The following is a 17,399-nucleotide window of genomic DNA, read 5'->3' on the forward strand; positions in this document are numbered from 1 at the left end:
GGTCCCTGCTTCGGCCTTCCGGCCTGTCGCACCTCCTCCGGTGCCAGTGCGGGCAGCTGCAGGGTCATCAGCTGGAAGCCGCCGTTCACGGATGTTTCGCCCCCTATGCCAGTACATCTCCCGGCGGGGGGGCAGTGGCGTATGGGGACGTCTCCCCGCCACTCCCTGCAACTGCCCTTACCGGGGTGTTAGCCCCCATCCACTTTCCTTCCTCCGAAGCCACAGCCAGTAGCTCGCCTTCTCGGCCTCTTCTCCCAACTCTTTCACCGCCTTCCGCAAGTTTGACCCCGTCAACCCAGCTCTGCGGAGCAGTTGGACTGCCGCCTTGCCAACAAAGCCCCTGCTTCCCACCTCCACAGGATGTACCCTGGCCCTCCAGCCAACCTCTTGGCACTCTGCTGCCAGCTCAGAATACTTGAGGTGTTTCCTCTCGTGGGCTGCTGCCATGCCCTCTTCCCAAGGGATGGTGAGTTCGATCATGTGGACTACTCTCTCCACTGCAGACCACATGACAATGTCTGGTCTGAGAGTAGTTGTTACGTTCTCTCTCGGGAACACCAGCTGTCTTCTTAGGTCTACCAGCATTTGCCACTCCTTATCTGATCCCAGGATGGTAATTTCCTGTGTGGGTGCTCTGCGCATCTCGCCTGGTTTAACAAAGGCAGCTAGCGCAGGTCTTTTTGTTTCCTGGTTGCGGTTCGCCGCCACCCTACATCCTTCCAGGAGCTCTGCCAACTTGGCTAGCACCTGGTCATGGCGCCATCTAAAGCGCCCCTGGGCCAACGCCACCTTGCATCCTGCCAGAATGTGCTGGAGGCTAACCTTGGGAGTACTGCACAGCGGACAGCCTACCTCACTCCCGAACCACTGAGTAAGGTTCCGGGGACATGGGAGGGTGTCATACACTGCTCTGATCAGGAAACTCAGCCTGCCTTGCGGAGTCCTCCAGATGTCTGCCCAGCTGATACGTCTCTCCACAGGAGCCTCCCATCTCGTCCAGGCTCCTTGACTGCCCTGAGTTATAGCCTTTATGTGGAAGCGCTCCTGCTCCACTCTGGTGACCTCGTCCACCACCATGGTCTTCTGCTGTCTCTTGGTGGCTTTGGACCAGAACTGTCGAGGAGCAGTCCACCCTAGGCCCGAGCGACCCATCTGGATCGCCCCCATCACCTCTTTGTGTTGCAGGCTGGAGATGGCATTATCCACCTCAATAGGTGCTTTCCACTTGCGGCCTGTGCGGATCGGGACTTTTGCACCTCTTATATAATAATTATATAGGTATAATTTAACCTATATTTAATTTGTTTTTATAAGTTCATGTCATTGTCTCATCCCCTGTGAGATACCTTCAACTTGGGCAACACAAGCAACGAATCATCAGACTGAAAAAGAAAACTGTCAGTAAGGGGCACTGCTGAAATTAAGGCCAATCTGCCAGAGCTCAAAGCTGATATACACTTTAAGGATCATGGTGAAATGAGAAATGGTCTCATCAAAGCCAGATGGCAAGACATGTCAATGTTACCGTAATAACATTAACAGAATTCAAGATGGCACTGTTCACCTTTTGACTGATACTTTTATAATAACAACAAAATACACATCACAAAAAGCTGAACCCAGTACAATATATATACATATATGATTTTCTTAACAATGGAAACAAGCTGTGACCAGAGCATCAGTATAAACATATTGTTACACTTTCTGACACTTGAGTTTGAAGAATGACTGTGCATCTTTTCACCACGCTTCATGCGTTCCTACCTGAATGATGGGAGGATGCTGAAGGAGAGTAGGGTGACCCACAAATCGAACATTGTCTATCTTCAGTTCAAACTTCTTTCCACAGATATCAGATTTGGTGGCCAGGATGGTGGCGAGGATGATGTCAGAGAACCTTGGAGAAGGAAGAACACACTCAATAACAAAGTGTTCAGGGTGGGGGGGGGGAGGTTACAGCAGAGAAACAGCTGGGGCACGTGAGAAAGTTTGAATTAGCTCTGTTTGTTTACATTTTTCACATCCCTGTCTCTAAGAGGAGTTGTGTTAATCAGATGCATCTGCCTGCACTTTAATTCAACAATCAGAGTATAAATGAAAAAGCTTGTGTGGCTACTGGAGAGGAGAAAAGAAGAAGAGGTCTCCTTGCAGAAAAAAGTGAAGTCGCTGTATGAATGAAGAATGTGAAAGACTCATGCTGGTTTGACTGAAGTAACTCATGCTGCAAAGGGATAAAAATCAAGCCCTCAAATTCCAGTAAAAAAATTAAACACACTGTACACTTACCCCACCAACACAACTTGAAAAGAATGTGTTGTAGTTGTTTTATTGTTGTTTGCATTTGATTTGCATTTCGTTTTATAATGCTGAGTTTACATGCTAGAGGTAATATAATCAATGCAAATTAATACTTGAATTATATTCATTTTATATCTAATTATAGTTTTAAACTGCTGGATTTATTTTTTCATGTGAAAAAGGCACACGATACAGAGGAAAGCAACACTGAAATCCCAAATTAACCAAACACTGATTCACTGGATCTGCTACAGATAATTTACAAGGATTTTTTTTTAGATTAGGGTTGGGGATCCATATAGGACACAAAATAGGAAAGAAGGGGATAAAAAAAGACAGGGGTGATCTAAGCGAAGGAAAGGTGGTTTAGAATGATTTGGTCTTACCCTGCTACCAACTGTTCGTCAGTTAGTGGAGATTGTTCTCTGAAATGGGAATTGGGCCATAAAAAAGAAGAAAAAAGCAAACAAAAGGGAAAATGCAACACACAGTTGGGCTGAATGCATAAAATGGACATCAAAACAACCCGAACAAATATGTGAGACTGTGATGTGAAACTGCTGGTCTGTATGTTGATTCAAGGAAGTTAACAGTTAACCCTGTCCAAGGCCTACTGTCATTAATGTTGACAAATGTCTTATCTTTATACAGATATGTGAACTTAAATGCCAACCTAAAACTGTCATAAAGGCAACTAAAAAATTATAACATTACTCAACCAGAGACAGCGAAATTAAGTTTATGCTCTTGCTAAAAGGTCATCTTTTCTAACTGGGGTATACACCAAAAAATTCTGTTTGAAGTGGAGTCAGAGGGCAAAAACAGAGCAAAAGAAATGAAAAGATTTCACGGTACCTGGTGAGCTGAATTCATGGAGTTTAAATGCCCACGTGTGGCTGCTTTTCACAACACAGTAATTTCACCCAACTAACAACTGACCGGCAATACCATCTGTCAAATGGTAGCATGATGCTGCTCTGAACAAGAGACACGACTGAAAGATTCTCTGCCTTGTGTTTTACAGAAAGAGACATCAGCATTGTTGAGAGTGCAACCAGGGGGGAGCTCAACCACTCATCATGAATAGCTGAGAGGAAAAACTCTGAGTGGCTCCACTTTGTCTGCATTGCGGGCTGCCCCGAATGTAACTCAACTGAGCTACACTCATATCTGCTTCATCCATGACCAGGAGCTTCTCTCTTTCTTCTTTCCCTCAGTGGATGATAAAGAAAAAAAGGAAATGAAGCAGCACTGCTAAAGTCCTATTTTTCTTGTAACTATGACCAACTCCGTATTGTAATATTTGATTCTATGTTACTGTCCACACCTTCTTGTCACAACATTCAACTTAGATTAGAAAAGCCTGGTGTGTGTTAAACAACGCATCGTACGAACTTGTTTATTTAAAGCATATAGAAACAATCAGTGCCCCACATTCTCATGAGGAGAGCAAACAAATATATGAAGTAATCTAAAATGGTTATTTATGACCTGTGTTTTTTCACCAGTTCAGATAAATGAGCTTCAAACAGTAGCTGGAGCTACAACAAAGTTTAAACACACGGTTAGGTGATTTCAATAATGCTCAAACATGTGGGCTAAATTAACCACGGGCAAGTTCCTTCATTCTTCTTGGAAAAAAAAAAAAAAAAAAAGTATTTTGGGAGGAAAAAGAACAAGATGGAGGAAAAACATAATGAAAGTAAGAAGCTCACTTGAATCTCAGAAGGGTCTGTGTATCCACCTACACTCAGTTTTATGATAATAAATGATACGTCCATCAATATTAGATGAAGACCAAAAGAATACCTTGAATCACCATCCTGATCTTCAATACCATCCCCAGTTGTGTTCAGTGCATATGGACTTCGTTGTTTTGCTTGTGGACAGAAATAATAGTATTAGTTCACATGAATTTGCCAATTGGGAGAAAAAAAAAAACATTTGTTCAAAATTTTGTGCAGTTAAAAACCACAATAAGCAGAATGTTCGAATAATGGTATGAACGTCAAACGTATCAGAGAGATTTTATGTAAACTCAGTGCTCTTTTACAGTACAAGGTGTTTGTTGTCATTAAGGGTATTTGTCAGGGCTGGTTAGGGTCTGCTACTGTTGCTCTTTGCCAATGTGGTTTTTCAGTGTCTGGCATGTCATACTCTTATTTGTCACAAAATACCACGAGGTAGACGTCTGATCAACCCAAATTCATTCTGCAGCATGATGACCCCAAACATACAGCCAGAGTCACAAAGAACTGTATGGAGAGACAAGATTAACAAAGAGTCCTGCAGCAGATGGTCTGGTCCCAACAGAGCCCTGATCTCAAAATCATGGAGTCAGTCTGGGACCACATGAAGAGACCTTGAAAAACTACATACAAGCAAGAGAACTGGTGCCGTTTTTTTACATTATTTATTTGATTGAGTTTTTTTTCTGTCAGTTTTACCTTACCTGTGCACAGTACTGTAGATCATAGAATAAATACAGAAAAAACTGGAAAACTGTCTTTCAGAAAGAGTAACAGTGGACACAAATAGACTACAACAACACCTATTGAAAAATCGTCTTATTTGCTTTAAACCTAAAACTGTGGCCTCATAGATTACAGTCACAGCAAAATGTGATCATTGTCAGCTTTACAGAGACAACTGACATTGTTGGCCTGCTGTAATGGACCGGATAATATTGTGAGGTGTTTGTTACTATGTCAGGCACATACGTGTGTAATTAAGTGAGAGTAAGATCTCGAGGTCTCTGGCTTCCCTGAATAATGAGCAGGTGATGAGTTGTGATTTGGGTGATGCTAATGTTAATCCTACCTGTAACAGATGACGGGCATTCACCCACTCTTTGGAAAGGGTATCGAAAGAGCAGTTTGTTCCCTCGGCTGCCAGAGCTAACCAGTATGACGCTAATAGGGCTGGTTTTATCTCCAGTTTTGTACACGCTCTTTTGTGGCTGATTGTACATGGACCTTCGGTCATCTGGTAACCCGGCTGATGGGTTGAGCATCATGGTAGCATCCTAGCTAACTGTACGTTAGCTGCTGCGACACAATAAAGTCGGCCGCTAGCGGTGTAAACGAGTGAACGTTAGCGTGAAACTGGTATTATTATTTACCACAGACACACACACCGTTCCTTGACAAATCACTGGCTAACTGATTTTAACTTTGAGGCCTGGCAACTAAGGACTACTCTCCCTACCGTACGCCCATGAACTGTTGTGATTGTTTTGTGTCACCTTGAAAGATGTTCGACTGGAACAGATATGGCGGCTACCAGGGTCCCTCCAGCTGCAACAACAGCTACTATCCCAACAGAAGGGAAATAACGTCTCATTAAGCTGATATGTGGCTATAAACATAAGACAAAATATTCACGTCGTAGTATAGAGGATCAATACCGGCAGTGTAACAAATTCCAGATCATTAAATTCAGGGTTAACCCTCTCTGATAAATATTTTTCATGTCCGCTAGATGGCGCGTTGGCTTATTGAGACTGCATAGCCTGCTGCATATATGATTTTAGGGTATGTAGGCTTCTTACGTTTGTAATAAAACACCACAAGACTATGCAGCCATGTTTAATGTTCAGTCATTAGGTCTAACGTCAGAAATGACTCTCGTGTGTATTGGCAACAGTTCCACAAATTTCAGCCGTCGCCCTCATGATGGAGTATTTTGATGCAGTTATCATAAATTTCAGATGACCCCACCCATTTATATCAAACTGCACATTCTTGAAGAAGCCAAAATAGCCGGCAAAGATATTTTCCTCCGAACAGACAAGTTATAATAAATATCAAATAATATAATTTACCACTGATCCCTCCAATTATGAGGTCTTCTCAAATGGTGAAGTTCATCTGCTCCAATCCTGTATTAAGCATATTGACTTCCAACCTTGTATAGAGGCCCTGTAACTGTTAATAGTGGGCTCATGTGCACTTTCAAGCTAGAATAGAAGGTTTAGTCTTAGTGACAACATTGATTGAATTAAATGGACAACCAGAATAAACTGGGATCATTATCCCACAATTGTAACCGTTATATGTTGGCTATTTGAATTGATTTATGTACATTGTTATAACAGAAATTGGTACTGATTCGAGGCTAAGAGACTCTAATGAGAAGAAAAGTAACCTTAATAGTAGGCTACCTATCACTAAACTATCACTTTTACAAATGATTGCACAGAGAGAGGTGTACTTATTTGGGTTTTATTTGGTGTATTTGGCAACAGCTACAAAACAGAACATGAGGCATTTTGGTTTGGATTTGTAGGACTGCTGCACATTATTTGAGAGTGAACTGCGTCTCCGGAGCCTCAGTGGTACTGTCTGCCCAGGGCAGAGACGACCACAGACAGGAACTTCTGCCAGGCCTCCTGGACATCAGCGGTGAAGACTTGTTTTCCAAACTTGGCAGCCACACACACGCTGATGCATTCAGCCAGAGCCTAAAATGAGGGAAACAATAGGATGATCACATTAAGGAGACTGTCTGTGGTAGTCTAGCAGAACAACAACTGTTCATGTCGAAGGATCTAGGCAGAGTCAGAGGTGTTAACATACCCTGAAGTTATCAGGATCCACGTGGAGCTTCTCAGAGTGCATCCGGCTCAGCTTGGCGTAAGTGTTCTTGATGTCGTCCAAGTTCTTCACGGCATTTTCCAGCCCACCCATCACGGTCTTACCGTGCTGGGCCACCTTGGGGTTTCCGAGGATGGCGGCATTTGTGGACACGTTGCCAAATGTGGTGAAGTGTCTCTGAGTCCAGGGATACACAATCAGAAGCCTGAAATGACACGAATCATAAGGACTTATAAATAAAAGTTCCCGAAAGCGATAAGTGACCCACAATAACAACAAAGGTAGCCTGTACAAAGTTCCAAGAAAATATCAATAATAATAATAATAATAATAAAGATACATTTGTCTCAGCTCATTGAGATACAGTGAGATCCTACAAAACACATACATTTATATCTATGAATCGAAATGAACAGACAGGTCACCTGGTCAGAGCCTGGGGTCCAATTTCACCCACATCAATCTTTCCCCAGAGGGAAACGATGGCGGCGCGCTCAGCATCTGTCCAATCGACCATGGTGACGACGTTAAGGTTTTATCGATCTCTGATCACGAACCTTTAGCAAATTCTTCTCTTTTCTGGAGGTTTTTATTAATTACTCAGTGCCACACCTCTCAGCCCCGGAAGCTTCTGATTGGACCAAAGTGGATGAAAGTTGGGCTGTACCTGGTAGGAGTTAGATGAGATCTTTGCCAGCACTGGAAAAGACTGATAAGAATAAAATGCAAATTAACGCCAAATCTTTTATTAATTTATTACGTTTATTAATGGACGTTTAAAAACATTATATGAAGATTTTGCGACATTTAATTTTTACGATCTGGAGAGTTGATAACAGTGTTACATTTCGTTTGTCCTCTCTTTCGCCTTCATTACAAAAAAATTGATTATTTTCACCTTTATTTATGGGCTACAAGATGGCTGACAAACTCAACACCTTATAAAAACACTTGAACGTTCAAGTAAAAATCCATCTCACTTGTTGTAACATTTAGTTTAAGATAAGATTAGAACTCTCCACACCGTCCACCAAGTGCAACCTCTCAAATTACAAAACCTAGGTTTTTTTTCTTATGGAATGTATATTTTAAGCAATACTGTAAAACATTTTAAGCTCAATCAAATTAGAAACGTTAAGTTCCCCTGCCACCCATAAATGTGAGTTAACTGAACTTGAGTTTAATAATCATTTCAAAGTTGTTCTAAGAATTATGAAAATGTAAAACTGTGTTAAGTTTACTGCACTTGGGCCAAGATATTAAATTGGAATGACTGTTTAATCTCACATTAGAGACAGACTTGTCTTCCTTTACTTTGAAAGAGTCCATTTTTCATTTGTGGGCAACATGAAGATCTTACACAGCAGCTGTTGAAGCCATTCTGTACCAGAGTCAGTACTGAGGCAACATGTCAGGCTGCTCACAATGATCTTATTAAATTTCAAGTGTATGGGAATAGGGACTGAATTTAATACTAACCTTCAACGTGGTTTTCATTGTTTTTATTATCAGGCTATGAAAAGAAACAACCATGACTCAATTCAAGATGGAGGACACATAACAAGTTTCCATCATGTTTGTTTTCTACTACAACTATTACAAAAAGGACTTTCTGGAGCGTTTTACTAACTCCATGCCGAGATGTCTGCTAATATGTTGGTTTTGTTTCTTTAAAAACTTAATTTAATGAATTGAGTGAACTCTCAGTTGTTCATCCAAGTCAAAGGACATCGTTAGAAGAACTAATGATTATAAAGTTGTGTGAAAATGAAAATTCAAAGTAGAATGAACTTGAAATTAACAAAACAATTATATTTACATTAAATTGACTAGAAATGATTAGTAGATTACACTGAATTCATGTGAGATGTTTTACAGTGTATCTGCAGACAAATTCAAATTTGTATTATTATATAAATATTTTCGATTATGTAAAATAACTGACTCAGAAAAAATATAGAAAAGGGAGTGGTAACTTTTATCTCAGAAACTGCCTGGAAGCTTCTGGCAATTTCTTCCACGTAGGTGTGGTTTGGATTGATACTGGGGCGTGGTGCAGTTTGGTTTGATATAAAAAAGACTGTTAGAGATCCACTTCCCCAGCATCGTCATATCAGACATTTTTTCTTTCATTTAAGAAAACTTGAAGAAAAGGCAGACATGAGTCTCTCTGGAAAGGACAAGTCCGTGGTGAAGGCCTTCTGGGACAAAGTGTCCCCGAAATCCGCCGAGATTGGAGCCGAGGCTCTGGGCAGGTAAGCTTCCTTTTTTCTCATAGTTTAAAAACTGATATGCTTTTCATTTTTTCGTTAAATTAATTCTTCTTTATTCAATCCCTGTTTGACAGGATGCTGACTGTATACCCGCAGACCAAGACCTACTTTTCCCACTGGGCGGATGTGGGTCCTGACTCCGCACAAGTGAAGAAGCATGGCGCTACCATCATGGCAGCTGTGGGAGAAGCCGTCGGAAAGATCGATGACCTTGTGGGTGGCCTCTCCGCCCTCAGCGAGCTGCATGCCTTCAAGCTCAGAGTGGACCCTGCCAACTTCAGGGTAAAGAATGATCATTGCAGTTTCTAAAGTGTTTTCTACACCAAAATGATCATGTGAATTATCACGAATTATCTAGCTACTTTTATAATCAAGATATGCGTTTTTTTCCCCATGTTGCTGACTTGAAATTTATGTTTTTCTTGCGCAACCGCAGATCTTGGCCCACAACATCATCTTGGTTACGGCCATGTACTTCCCCACCGACTTCACTCCTGAGATCCATGTCTCCGTTGACAAGTTCCTGCAGAACTTGGCTTTGGCTCTGGCCGAGAGATACCGCTAAACTTTCTAGCGATCCAGGAGCATCGACTGCCTACAGCACATGTGGCATGTCGCTCACAATAATGTCAAGATCCCTTTTCGAAATGGAAGGGCTTGGTGAATAAATCGAATAAAAGTGAAATGTCCAGATGTCCGTCTCTTCTTCATTGTCTTTAGTTCTTAGTATAATCCGCCTCCTCTGTCTTGGTGGCCTACACATTCATTTAAAATATTAATAATAGAAAATAAAAACTCAGCGCATTTTTATGGAACATGATTTGATACAGAGTTTTATTACTTAAGCCTTCAAATCATTTCAAAAGTAATGATAGCTAATATAATAACAATGATAATAATAATGTATAATAACAATAAAAATAACAATAGCCCATATTTTTTAACATTCTTATTTAATTAGCTCAGTGGAGTTGATTCATTAACTTGCAGTAATTCGTTAGGAACTTGAGCATCTAACATATTTTGTGACACTAATGAATAATGTGAGACTTGAGCCACTTATTAATCATTATACTTGGAAGTGACGCTGTATTAGCCTACTATTTAATGTTTAATACATAGCCTACTGTAGGCTACATTTAAATAACATCAATACATTCAATTGTTTCATATGGCGGTAGGAAAGCACACGGCCGAGCTGATTGGTCCTAAGTGTGTGACTGTCAGCAGTGAGGGGGGCTGCCCGAGTCACCGGCTGACCAGGGCGGCCCAGCTGTGCGCTACCCCAGACAGCTCCTCATCCCGCGGCCGTCGCTGCGCTCACCGGGGCCTGATCATGCGGCTAGAGGCGAAGGAGCTGTCCGAGGTGCTGCTTTACGCAGCATAAAGCTTTCGCCTGTAACTGAACGCCTTACCACTGAATATAGCATTAACATACGTTATTGAAACGAGTTCAATCATCTCTTTTTAGCAACCAACTGTCTGTTTTTCTGTTCCTGTGTCCAGAACTGACTGTAAATAGACTAAGTCACCATTTTATTTATGGGCTACAAGATGGCTGGCAAACTCAACACCTTATAAAAACACTTGATCGTTCAAGTAAAAATCCATCTCACTTGTTGTAACATTTAGTTTAAGATAAGATTTACATAGAACATAAGATTTAGTTTTTCCGGAGTTTGGTATTATTTTATGAAATGTTTTAATCATTTTGTCAAAATTTTGATATAGAAATTAGAACTCTCCACACCGTCCACCAAGTGCAACCTCTCAAATGACAAAATCTAAGTTTTTTGTCTTATGGAATGTATATTTCAAGAAATACTGTAAAACATTTAAAGCTCATTCAAATTAGAAACATTAAGTTCCCCTGCCACCTTTAAATGTGAGTTAACTGAACTTGAGTTTAATAATCATTTCAAAGTTGTTTTAAGAATTTTGAAAATGTAAAACTGTGTTAAGTTCAATCATCTCTTTTTAGCAACCACCTGTCTGTTTTTCTGTCCCTATGTCCAGAACTGACTGTAAATAGACTAAGTCACCATTTTGTTTCAATTAGTCAACTTCAGGGCACACTAGACTAAATAATGCGATCACTGTAGTACAACCAACTTTAATGTCTTTAATGTGCAGGATGTTTTCGGCTACAGTGCACCATAACATACATAACACAGCGCTGTGACGTCAAATATGACAGAATGTTTTTGAGTTAGTAGTGGGGCAGATAGGAAAAACAGTTGTGCATTTTATGACTAAAGCATGAAAGTTTCAGTAGCCTTTATAATGTACATACTCTAAGGTTTTATTTGAGACGAGGCAATTTATATCTGACCTTTGGTGACTTTGAGAAGTCATTGACCTCAGAATTGCATTTTTCCAGTTTTTGCCCTATTTCTCCTTTATGACCATGTATATCTTTGCCAAAATTGCGTAAAGATGCTTATTTACTGCTGTGGCCATGTAACATAATTTTGCTTAGCGCAGCAGTGGGGCTGCAAACCCAACCATTTCCAGGTGTTAAGGTAGCTATGGCTTGTTAAAAACACTGACAACTTCTGCTGTGTATTCTATGGAATTACATGACTAGCTAACACATAAGTGAACACTTCTGGACCACACTCATTACTCATGGTTTGTAGAAGCAGTGGAGAAAGTTCCTGCTTCAGTCATAAAATGCACAACACCTTCCATATACGTACAAGCTTATCTGCTGCACTATAGTATCTTTTGTGTGAGCTGCGCTGTAAATCTGGAAGCGTGGCACTTTCTGTTAAATGCATTGGCTCAACTGAGCTGGATGAAGAGCATTTATCAGTTGTGATTTTAGAATTAGCTGATAACGGTTCAGTTTAGTGAGACAGTCTACATGATGAAGAGAGTCCAGTCATGCAGCGTTCAGAGTCTACTGACGTGCATGAGCGCCCTCTACTGGAATTCTTACTTCCTTGCGTGAACACTGGTTTGGCTGTGGTGAAATAAACCACATCGCCATTAATAGACTTTCTTTTGGACTTTATTATTTATAGTAAAGAGATAGATTTGGCACAGAGACGAACACCACGAACACCACACATTAAGAGGGTGGTGGTTAATATTGTCAAATAAAAAAAGCTGCTATGACTTCATCTAAATTCATGCTAATATTGCAGTAGCCTATATTGCAGGAATTTGTTGCCAAACTAAGAAGAAAAGAGTAGTGTGATGATAGTATTTGAAATTAAATTGGTTGTTTTCCTAGGAAACCATCATGTAGGTATTTTTCAAAACTGGCCTCACACTTAACAGTTGTTCGTTATGGTGTTGTCTGCCTAGAAGTGCACATTCACAAGCAGTATATCATTTATTTATATATCATCTTATCTCTTTTCATATCATACATGTTACTTGGTAAAATCACGGACCACAATCAGCAGCCATATTTTCCTTTTATATTTTCTTCCGTCTTCAACACAATCTAAGCACTGCAGATTTGTCCTTCCCTTATCATTTCTGCAAATCCGTAGAGCAATATTTGGCCAGCCCACAGACCTACTCCATCCAATCGCGTATTGTAGGGAGGAGTGAAACGGTTCTCTTAAAAGTTGCATCCTTGCCTGACTTACACATTACTCTAAGAGCAAATCTAGAACCGGCAAAATGGTTGAATGGACAGACTTCGAGCGCGCCACCATCCAGGACATCTTCTCCAAGATGAACTATGAGGACGTGGGACCCGCTGCTCTTTCCAGGTGTCACATATTTTCTGTTCTGTTTGTTTTGTTCTTCCTTAACATGCAATAGCAAAACTAAATGTTTGCATTAGAAATTTGTGCATTAACACTGTCATTTTTTGAATTTCAAGTTATGCGTTTCTTTATACGTTTGCTCAGGTGCCTGGTTGTCTACCCCTGGACTCAGAGGTATTTCGGTGGATTTGGAAACCTCTACAACGCTGAAGCCATCATCGCCAACCCCATGGTTGCAAACCACGGAAAGGTTGTCCTGCACGGTCTGGACCGGGCTGTGAAGAACATGGACAACATCAAGGAGACCTACGCCGAGCTGAGTGTGCTGCACTCCGAGAAGCTGCACGTGGACCCCGACAATTTCAGGGTAACATAATGTGGAACAAATGAGATTTGAACTGTTGTCTACATTCAGGGATTGTCCCTAAAGACTTGACCAGTGTTGCTGCTGTTTTGTGATTCATGTTGTGTTGTGTTGCAGCTGCTGGCCGACTGCCTCACTATCGTGGTTGCTGCTCGGATGGGCAATGACTTCACCGGTGATGTCCAGGCAGCTTTCCAGAAGTTCCTGGCCGTGGTGGTGTCCTCCCTGGGAAGGCAGTACCACTAGAGAGCTGCAGCACAAGAGAAGACCATCACAAGCTGGATCATGTTTTTAAAAGCTCTTTTTTAAACTCATGCCTCTAAAGCACAAATAAATAAAACAATAAGCATATTCAACACGTCTGTTTGGATCCTTTCAAAGTTTAAATATCACAATGTTAAAAATAAGATTCAAGTCCTGCATTAAACATTTCACTTAAGTGAAAGCACACCAGTAATATCAGCATAATGTGCATAAATACGAATAGTACAAATAAAATGACAAATTTTGCAGAATGTCATTTCAAAAGGTTGCATCAATGAATATATTACATGGTCATTTTAAATTGTGGCGTGTGCGTGAGTGTTTGTGTGCTGTTGTGTGTGTAAGTCTATAAGTCTGTGCATAAGGATGTGTGCATCACACTCACACACTACCCACGAATATAGTAAAACAAGACGCTACACACACACACACACACACACACACACACACACACACACACACACACACACACACACACCCACACACACATAAAAATCATTATTATTATTATCATTATTATTGCACAAAGAAAATACAAATAATAACACTAATGCACTATTGCATGGAATTATGCATTAAAATACACGCAGATAGGCCTATATATATGTAATTTTATATATATATATATCTATATATGTATGCGTATATACATATACATGTATGTATGTAGGCCTATATATATATATATTTATATATATATATACATTACACATACATACGTAAATACATACATACATATATATGTGTATATTTTTACTTGCAAGTTTGTATATAATTAGAAGTTTTTTTATTGTTTGTAATATTGATATATTAGTATTATTATTATTATTATAAAAATACATATAATAATAGTAATAATAATATTTTAAAACGTGTCCATTCTGCATAATGACTCCTTTTACCTTTTTAGTGCCTGCTGATAATGTTACTACTACTACTACTTATGAATGCAGCGTGATATTGCAACTGACTAAAGTTTCTAAACAGGTTTCCACTTAACATACAGTGCATAGAACATATAGAGTATATTGAACTATAGGCCTATATAAGTGTATTTGTCGTAATACTAGTAGTATAGTAGTACAGATATACAGTTCATTAAATTTCTCACAGTTTAATGTGTGTTAGGTCTTTTGCATTAATTCTGTCAGAGTTGCATAGATTTTTAAAGCCTGTTTCACAAATGACTGGAACGTCTTTTGAAGTTTTACGCAATCCTTCTGTTTAAATATTCATATAGATTGTAGAAATAATAATGTTGAAATATTGCTGACATGTGTTTCAGTCCCACTGAATTGATGGCACGTGCGCTGTTAACCTGACCTGACCTTAACCTGACTTATAATCAATACCTACACGGGAGAAACTCACTCAACTACACAAACAACCATGACACGTTTGATTGCATTTGATCATTTATTCATATATTGACTAACAGAGGGAATCAAAGCCCCCGTGCTGCTGTCTGTCATCTGCTACTGCTCCTGTTCGCAGTTTATCGGTATTTCTCAGACAGGGCACGAGCCAGGGCAGCCAGGAACTTGTCCATAGCCACATGGACCTCAGGGGTGAATTCTTTGGGGAACATGATGGCCAAGACCACGAGGATGTTGTGGGACAGGATCTGTGAAAAAGTGATAATAACATTTAATTGTTAGTCCAGATCACATGAGGCGATATCTTAGCTCAAACCAGCATCTACTGTGCATCACTGACGTTCAGCTTCTGGTCTTTCTCCCACTTCTCCCACACAGCAGCAGCATATGCATCTACTGCATCTAAATCTTTTCTTAGGTGTGCTACAATTAGACTCACGTGATAAAACCCTGTTGTTCGGCATGTGTCTATAAGTTTGTTTTGTTTTTTTCTGTTTAACAAAGTTAATTTTATTACAGTTGCCTCAAAATAACTTCATGCTTGGCTTCAGCACCATGGACAGTGAAAGTGAAGAAGCTGGTGCACTCACTTTTAAGAGACAGGTTCTTGGGTAATCGAGGCACACAGCGGCCCCGTTGGACCATCTTATCTGACTTGTGCAGTGAAGGCATCAGAAGCCTAATACAAGTCTCTAGTTTACAGAATCATTATTCGTGACACCGTTCAGTTTGGGTCTGTACTCCGACACACTGGGTTTCAAATGAAGCACAGTTTTAAGACTTTTGGATTGTGTAGGACCAGATTATATCTCCTGTTCCCAAAGTAAAGCACCATTGAATAAAAGTTGTGTCAAACTTTCAGTTCAAGTGCAATGTCCTTAAATGGTCTACAAAGCAATAATCAGAAAACCCAGCCACGTGTTAGTCACCAGCAGTGACATCTACCTTGAAGTTGGCAGGGTCCACCCTCAGAGTGAAGGCATGCAGCTCACTGAGGTTCAGGAGACCTCCTTTCAGATCGTCGATTTTGGACACAGCATCAGCGACTCCAGACATCACGGTGATACCGTGCTTCCTCACGGGGGCAGAGCCGGGGCTCAGGTCCTTCCAGTGGGAGAAGTAGGTCTTGGTCTGAGGGTAGACCACCAGCATCCTGGGTAATAAACGGGAATAAGCGAGTGAGTGATAAATGGACAGAAAAAAAGCGTAACAGCATTTTAAGAGCCGATTACATGAGTTAGTTCACGGGTTATATTTACCTGGACAGAGCGTCAGTGCCGATGTCCTCAGCCTTTCCAGAAATTTTAGCCCAGAAGGCCTTGACTGCGTCCTTGTCTTTAGCAGTGAGACTGGTCATCTTGCCTGTAGATTGTTTGGTTGAAGTTGAATACTGCGATCAGTCCAGACTGAGGGGGTTTTATATAGGAGCCTAGGTCATGAAACAGGGCATGGGCACGCCCGGGCCACCTCTGAGATAGGCTGCGTGGCATTTGGACGGGATCCAAATGATATGTAGCAGCTTGCATGAGATAAACACATACACACATACACAATACCTCTCATGATGGCCCCCAAAGACTTGTATGAAAAACACAAAAGAAAACAAGTTAACATATGTAATTTTCATAAGGCGTTTACCCATCAAACTCAATAAATTTATTAAATTCAGCTTTAAAACATCTGAAACACAAATATCGAGCAACAGCCACTGCAAACTACGAATTTGCAGAAGCTTGAAAGGGTTCCTGTGTTGAAATGTTCAGGGAAATTTTTAATGAATAGGTCAGTAAGCAATGTTGGCTCCTGTGTGCAAGATCAGCTTAACTCGTTTCAGATTTGTGCCAAACTGGAAATAAGGTTCCATTAAAATTAAAATTAAAATTAAAATTAGTTAACACCACCCTGAAGTGATATATTTCTTTATTCATCTTTCAATTTGGACCGAATCCAAAATCTCTTTACTCTTAACCGCAGATTAAATAAATCGAAAATATATCTTTGACTCTGATTTCATAGCCATTTCTCCTCAGTAATGACAGAGTTTTTAGATTTACCACAGTAAAAACTTTAAGGTTCATTGATTACGACACGTCACTAAAATAAGTCGGCTCCATTTAAAGCAAAAAAAAACAAAAACAACTAACTAGACCTACTATAGGTCAAAATCTTAATGTTATAATATAGAGAGCAGATATGACCAACATATAGATGTATGAAACGTTCAATCTATTCAGTGTAAACATCTGACATTGACAGTCCGCTCATACTGATTTAAAATCCAGGCGCTGCAATTAATTAATATTAAAAGATTTGGTTATCAGCTAGGACCAAGACGATGACCGGGGTCATCTGCGGTGAGGCTCGCTGTGTGTGTGTGTGTGTGTGTGTGTGTGTGTGTGTGTGTGTGTGTTTGTGTGTGTGTGTGTGTGTCTTATCTAAACCACTACTGACGCCTTCAAAGGGTGGATCCGCTCGCTGAGGGGGGGGGGGGGGGGGGGGGG

The 17,399-nt window shown here is 40.5% G+C and overlaps 5 protein-coding genes across 5 annotated transcripts in view; 2 read left to right on the top strand and 3 right to left on the bottom strand.

The window, feature by feature from the left end:
• Positions 1 to 5,551, bottom strand: part of nprl3 (NPR3-like, GATOR1 complex subunit) — a 12,476-nt gene extending 6,925 nt beyond the window's left edge. Inside the window, exons 1-5 of the mRNA XM_087175980.1 lie at positions 5,122 to 5,551; positions 4,111 to 4,180; positions 2,688 to 2,726; positions 1,751 to 1,900; positions 182 to 1,258 (exon numbers count right to left, since the gene is read on the bottom strand). Of these exons, the coding sequence (XP_087032106.1) occupies positions 182 to 1,258; positions 1,751 to 1,900; positions 2,688 to 2,726; positions 4,111 to 4,180; positions 5,122 to 5,317 (1,532 nt within the window). The 5' untranslated portion in view covers positions 5,318 to 5,551. The remainder of the gene's footprint in view (positions 1 to 181; positions 1,259 to 1,750; positions 1,901 to 2,687; positions 2,727 to 4,110; positions 4,181 to 5,121) is intronic.
• A 959-nt stretch (positions 5,552 to 6,510) lies between these two features.
• LOC111660621 (hemoglobin subunit beta-B-like) lies at positions 6,511 to 7,479 on the bottom strand. The gene is made up of 3 exons (XM_023413985.2): positions 7,322 to 7,479; positions 6,879 to 7,101; positions 6,511 to 6,763 (listed from the first exon to the last, which is right to left on the bottom strand). Exons 1-3 carry the CDS (start codon positions 7,411 to 7,413, stop codon positions 6,632 to 6,634), a joined length of 447 nt encoding a protein of 148 aa, XP_023269753.1. The 5' UTR covers positions 7,414 to 7,479; the 3' UTR covers positions 6,511 to 6,631.
• Positions 7,480 to 8,991: 1,512 nt separating this feature from the next.
• LOC111660628 (hemoglobin subunit alpha-A) lies at positions 8,992 to 9,862 on the top strand. The gene is made up of 3 exons (XM_023413993.2): positions 8,992 to 9,151; positions 9,244 to 9,451; positions 9,606 to 9,862. Exons 1-3 carry the CDS (start codon positions 9,057 to 9,059, stop codon positions 9,732 to 9,734), a joined length of 432 nt encoding a protein of 143 aa, XP_023269761.1. The 5' UTR covers positions 8,992 to 9,056; the 3' UTR covers positions 9,735 to 9,862.
• A 2,898-nt stretch (positions 9,863 to 12,760) lies between these two features.
• On the top strand, positions 12,761 to 13,609 carry LOC111660623 (hemoglobin subunit beta-2-like). The gene is made up of 3 exons (XM_023413988.2): positions 12,761 to 12,897; positions 13,039 to 13,261; positions 13,376 to 13,609. Exons 1-3 carry the CDS (start codon positions 12,806 to 12,808, stop codon positions 13,502 to 13,504), a joined length of 444 nt encoding a protein of 147 aa, XP_023269756.1. The 5' UTR covers positions 12,761 to 12,805; the 3' UTR covers positions 13,505 to 13,609.
• A 1,310-nt stretch (positions 13,610 to 14,919) lies between these two features.
• Positions 14,920 to 16,313, bottom strand: LOC111660626 (hemoglobin subunit alpha-1). Its single transcript, XM_023413991.2, has 3 exons — positions 16,158 to 16,313; positions 15,844 to 16,051; positions 14,920 to 15,146 (listed from the first exon to the last, which is right to left on the bottom strand). Exons 1-3 carry the CDS (start codon positions 16,253 to 16,255, stop codon positions 15,018 to 15,020), a joined length of 435 nt encoding a protein of 144 aa, XP_023269759.1. The 5' UTR covers positions 16,256 to 16,313; the 3' UTR covers positions 14,920 to 15,017.
• Between the last annotated feature and the right edge of the window lie 1,086 nt (positions 16,314 to 17,399).

Source organism: Seriola lalandi, unplaced genomic scaffold (genome assembly GCF_002814215.2).
Source record: "Seriola lalandi dorsalis isolate HSWRI2012SDOR001 ecotype SW California unplaced genomic scaffold, Sedor1 jcf7180002054519, whole genome shotgun sequence".
NCBI lineage: Eukaryota > Metazoa > Chordata > Actinopteri > Carangiformes > Carangidae > Seriola > Seriola lalandi.

Bases quoted from the DNA above. Each gene is read 5' to 3' on its own strand.
- LOC111660623 (XM_023413988.2), top strand. From the start codon at position 12,806: ATGGTTGAATGGACAGACTTCGAGCGCGCCACCATCCAGGACATCTTC. The intron at 12,898-13,038 runs GTGTCACATATT...ACGTTTGCTCAG, and splicing joins GGACCCGCTGCTCTTTCCAG to GTGCCTGGTTGTCTACCCCT. The intron at 13,262-13,375 runs GTAACATAATGT...GTTGTGTTGCAG, and splicing joins TGGACCCCGACAATTTCAGG to CTGCTGGCCGACTGCCTCAC.
- LOC111660628 (XM_023413993.2), top strand. From the start codon at position 9,057: ATGAGTCTCTCTGGAAAGGACAAGTCCGTGGTGAAGGCCTTCTGGGAC. The intron at 9,152-9,243 runs GTAAGCTTCCTT...CCTGTTTGACAG, and splicing joins GGAGCCGAGGCTCTGGGCAG to GATGCTGACTGTATACCCGC. The intron at 9,452-9,605 runs GTAAAGAATGAT...GCGCAACCGCAG, and splicing joins TGGACCCTGCCAACTTCAGG to ATCTTGGCCCACAACATCAT.
- LOC111660626 (XM_023413991.2), bottom strand. From the start codon at position 16,255: ATGACCAGTCTCACTGCTAAAGACAAGGACGCAGTCAAGGCCTTCTGG. The intron at 16,052-16,157 runs GTAAATATAACC...TTTATTACCCAG, and splicing joins GGCACTGACGCTCTGTCCAG to GATGCTGGTGGTCTACCCTC. The intron at 15,147-15,843 runs GTAGATGTCACT...ACTTTTTCACAG, and splicing joins TGGACCCTGCCAACTTCAAG to ATCCTGTCCCACAACATCCT.
- LOC111660621 (XM_023413985.2), bottom strand. From the start codon at position 7,413: ATGGTCGATTGGACAGATGCTGAGCGCGCCGCCATCGTTTCCCTCTGG. The intron at 7,102-7,321 runs GTGACCTGTCTG...GTGTCATTTCAG, and splicing joins GGACCCCAGGCTCTGACCAG to GCTTCTGATTGTGTATCCCT. The intron at 6,764-6,878 runs GTATGTTAACAC...CCCTCATTTTAG, and splicing joins TGGATCCTGATAACTTCAGG to GCTCTGGCTGAATGCATCAG.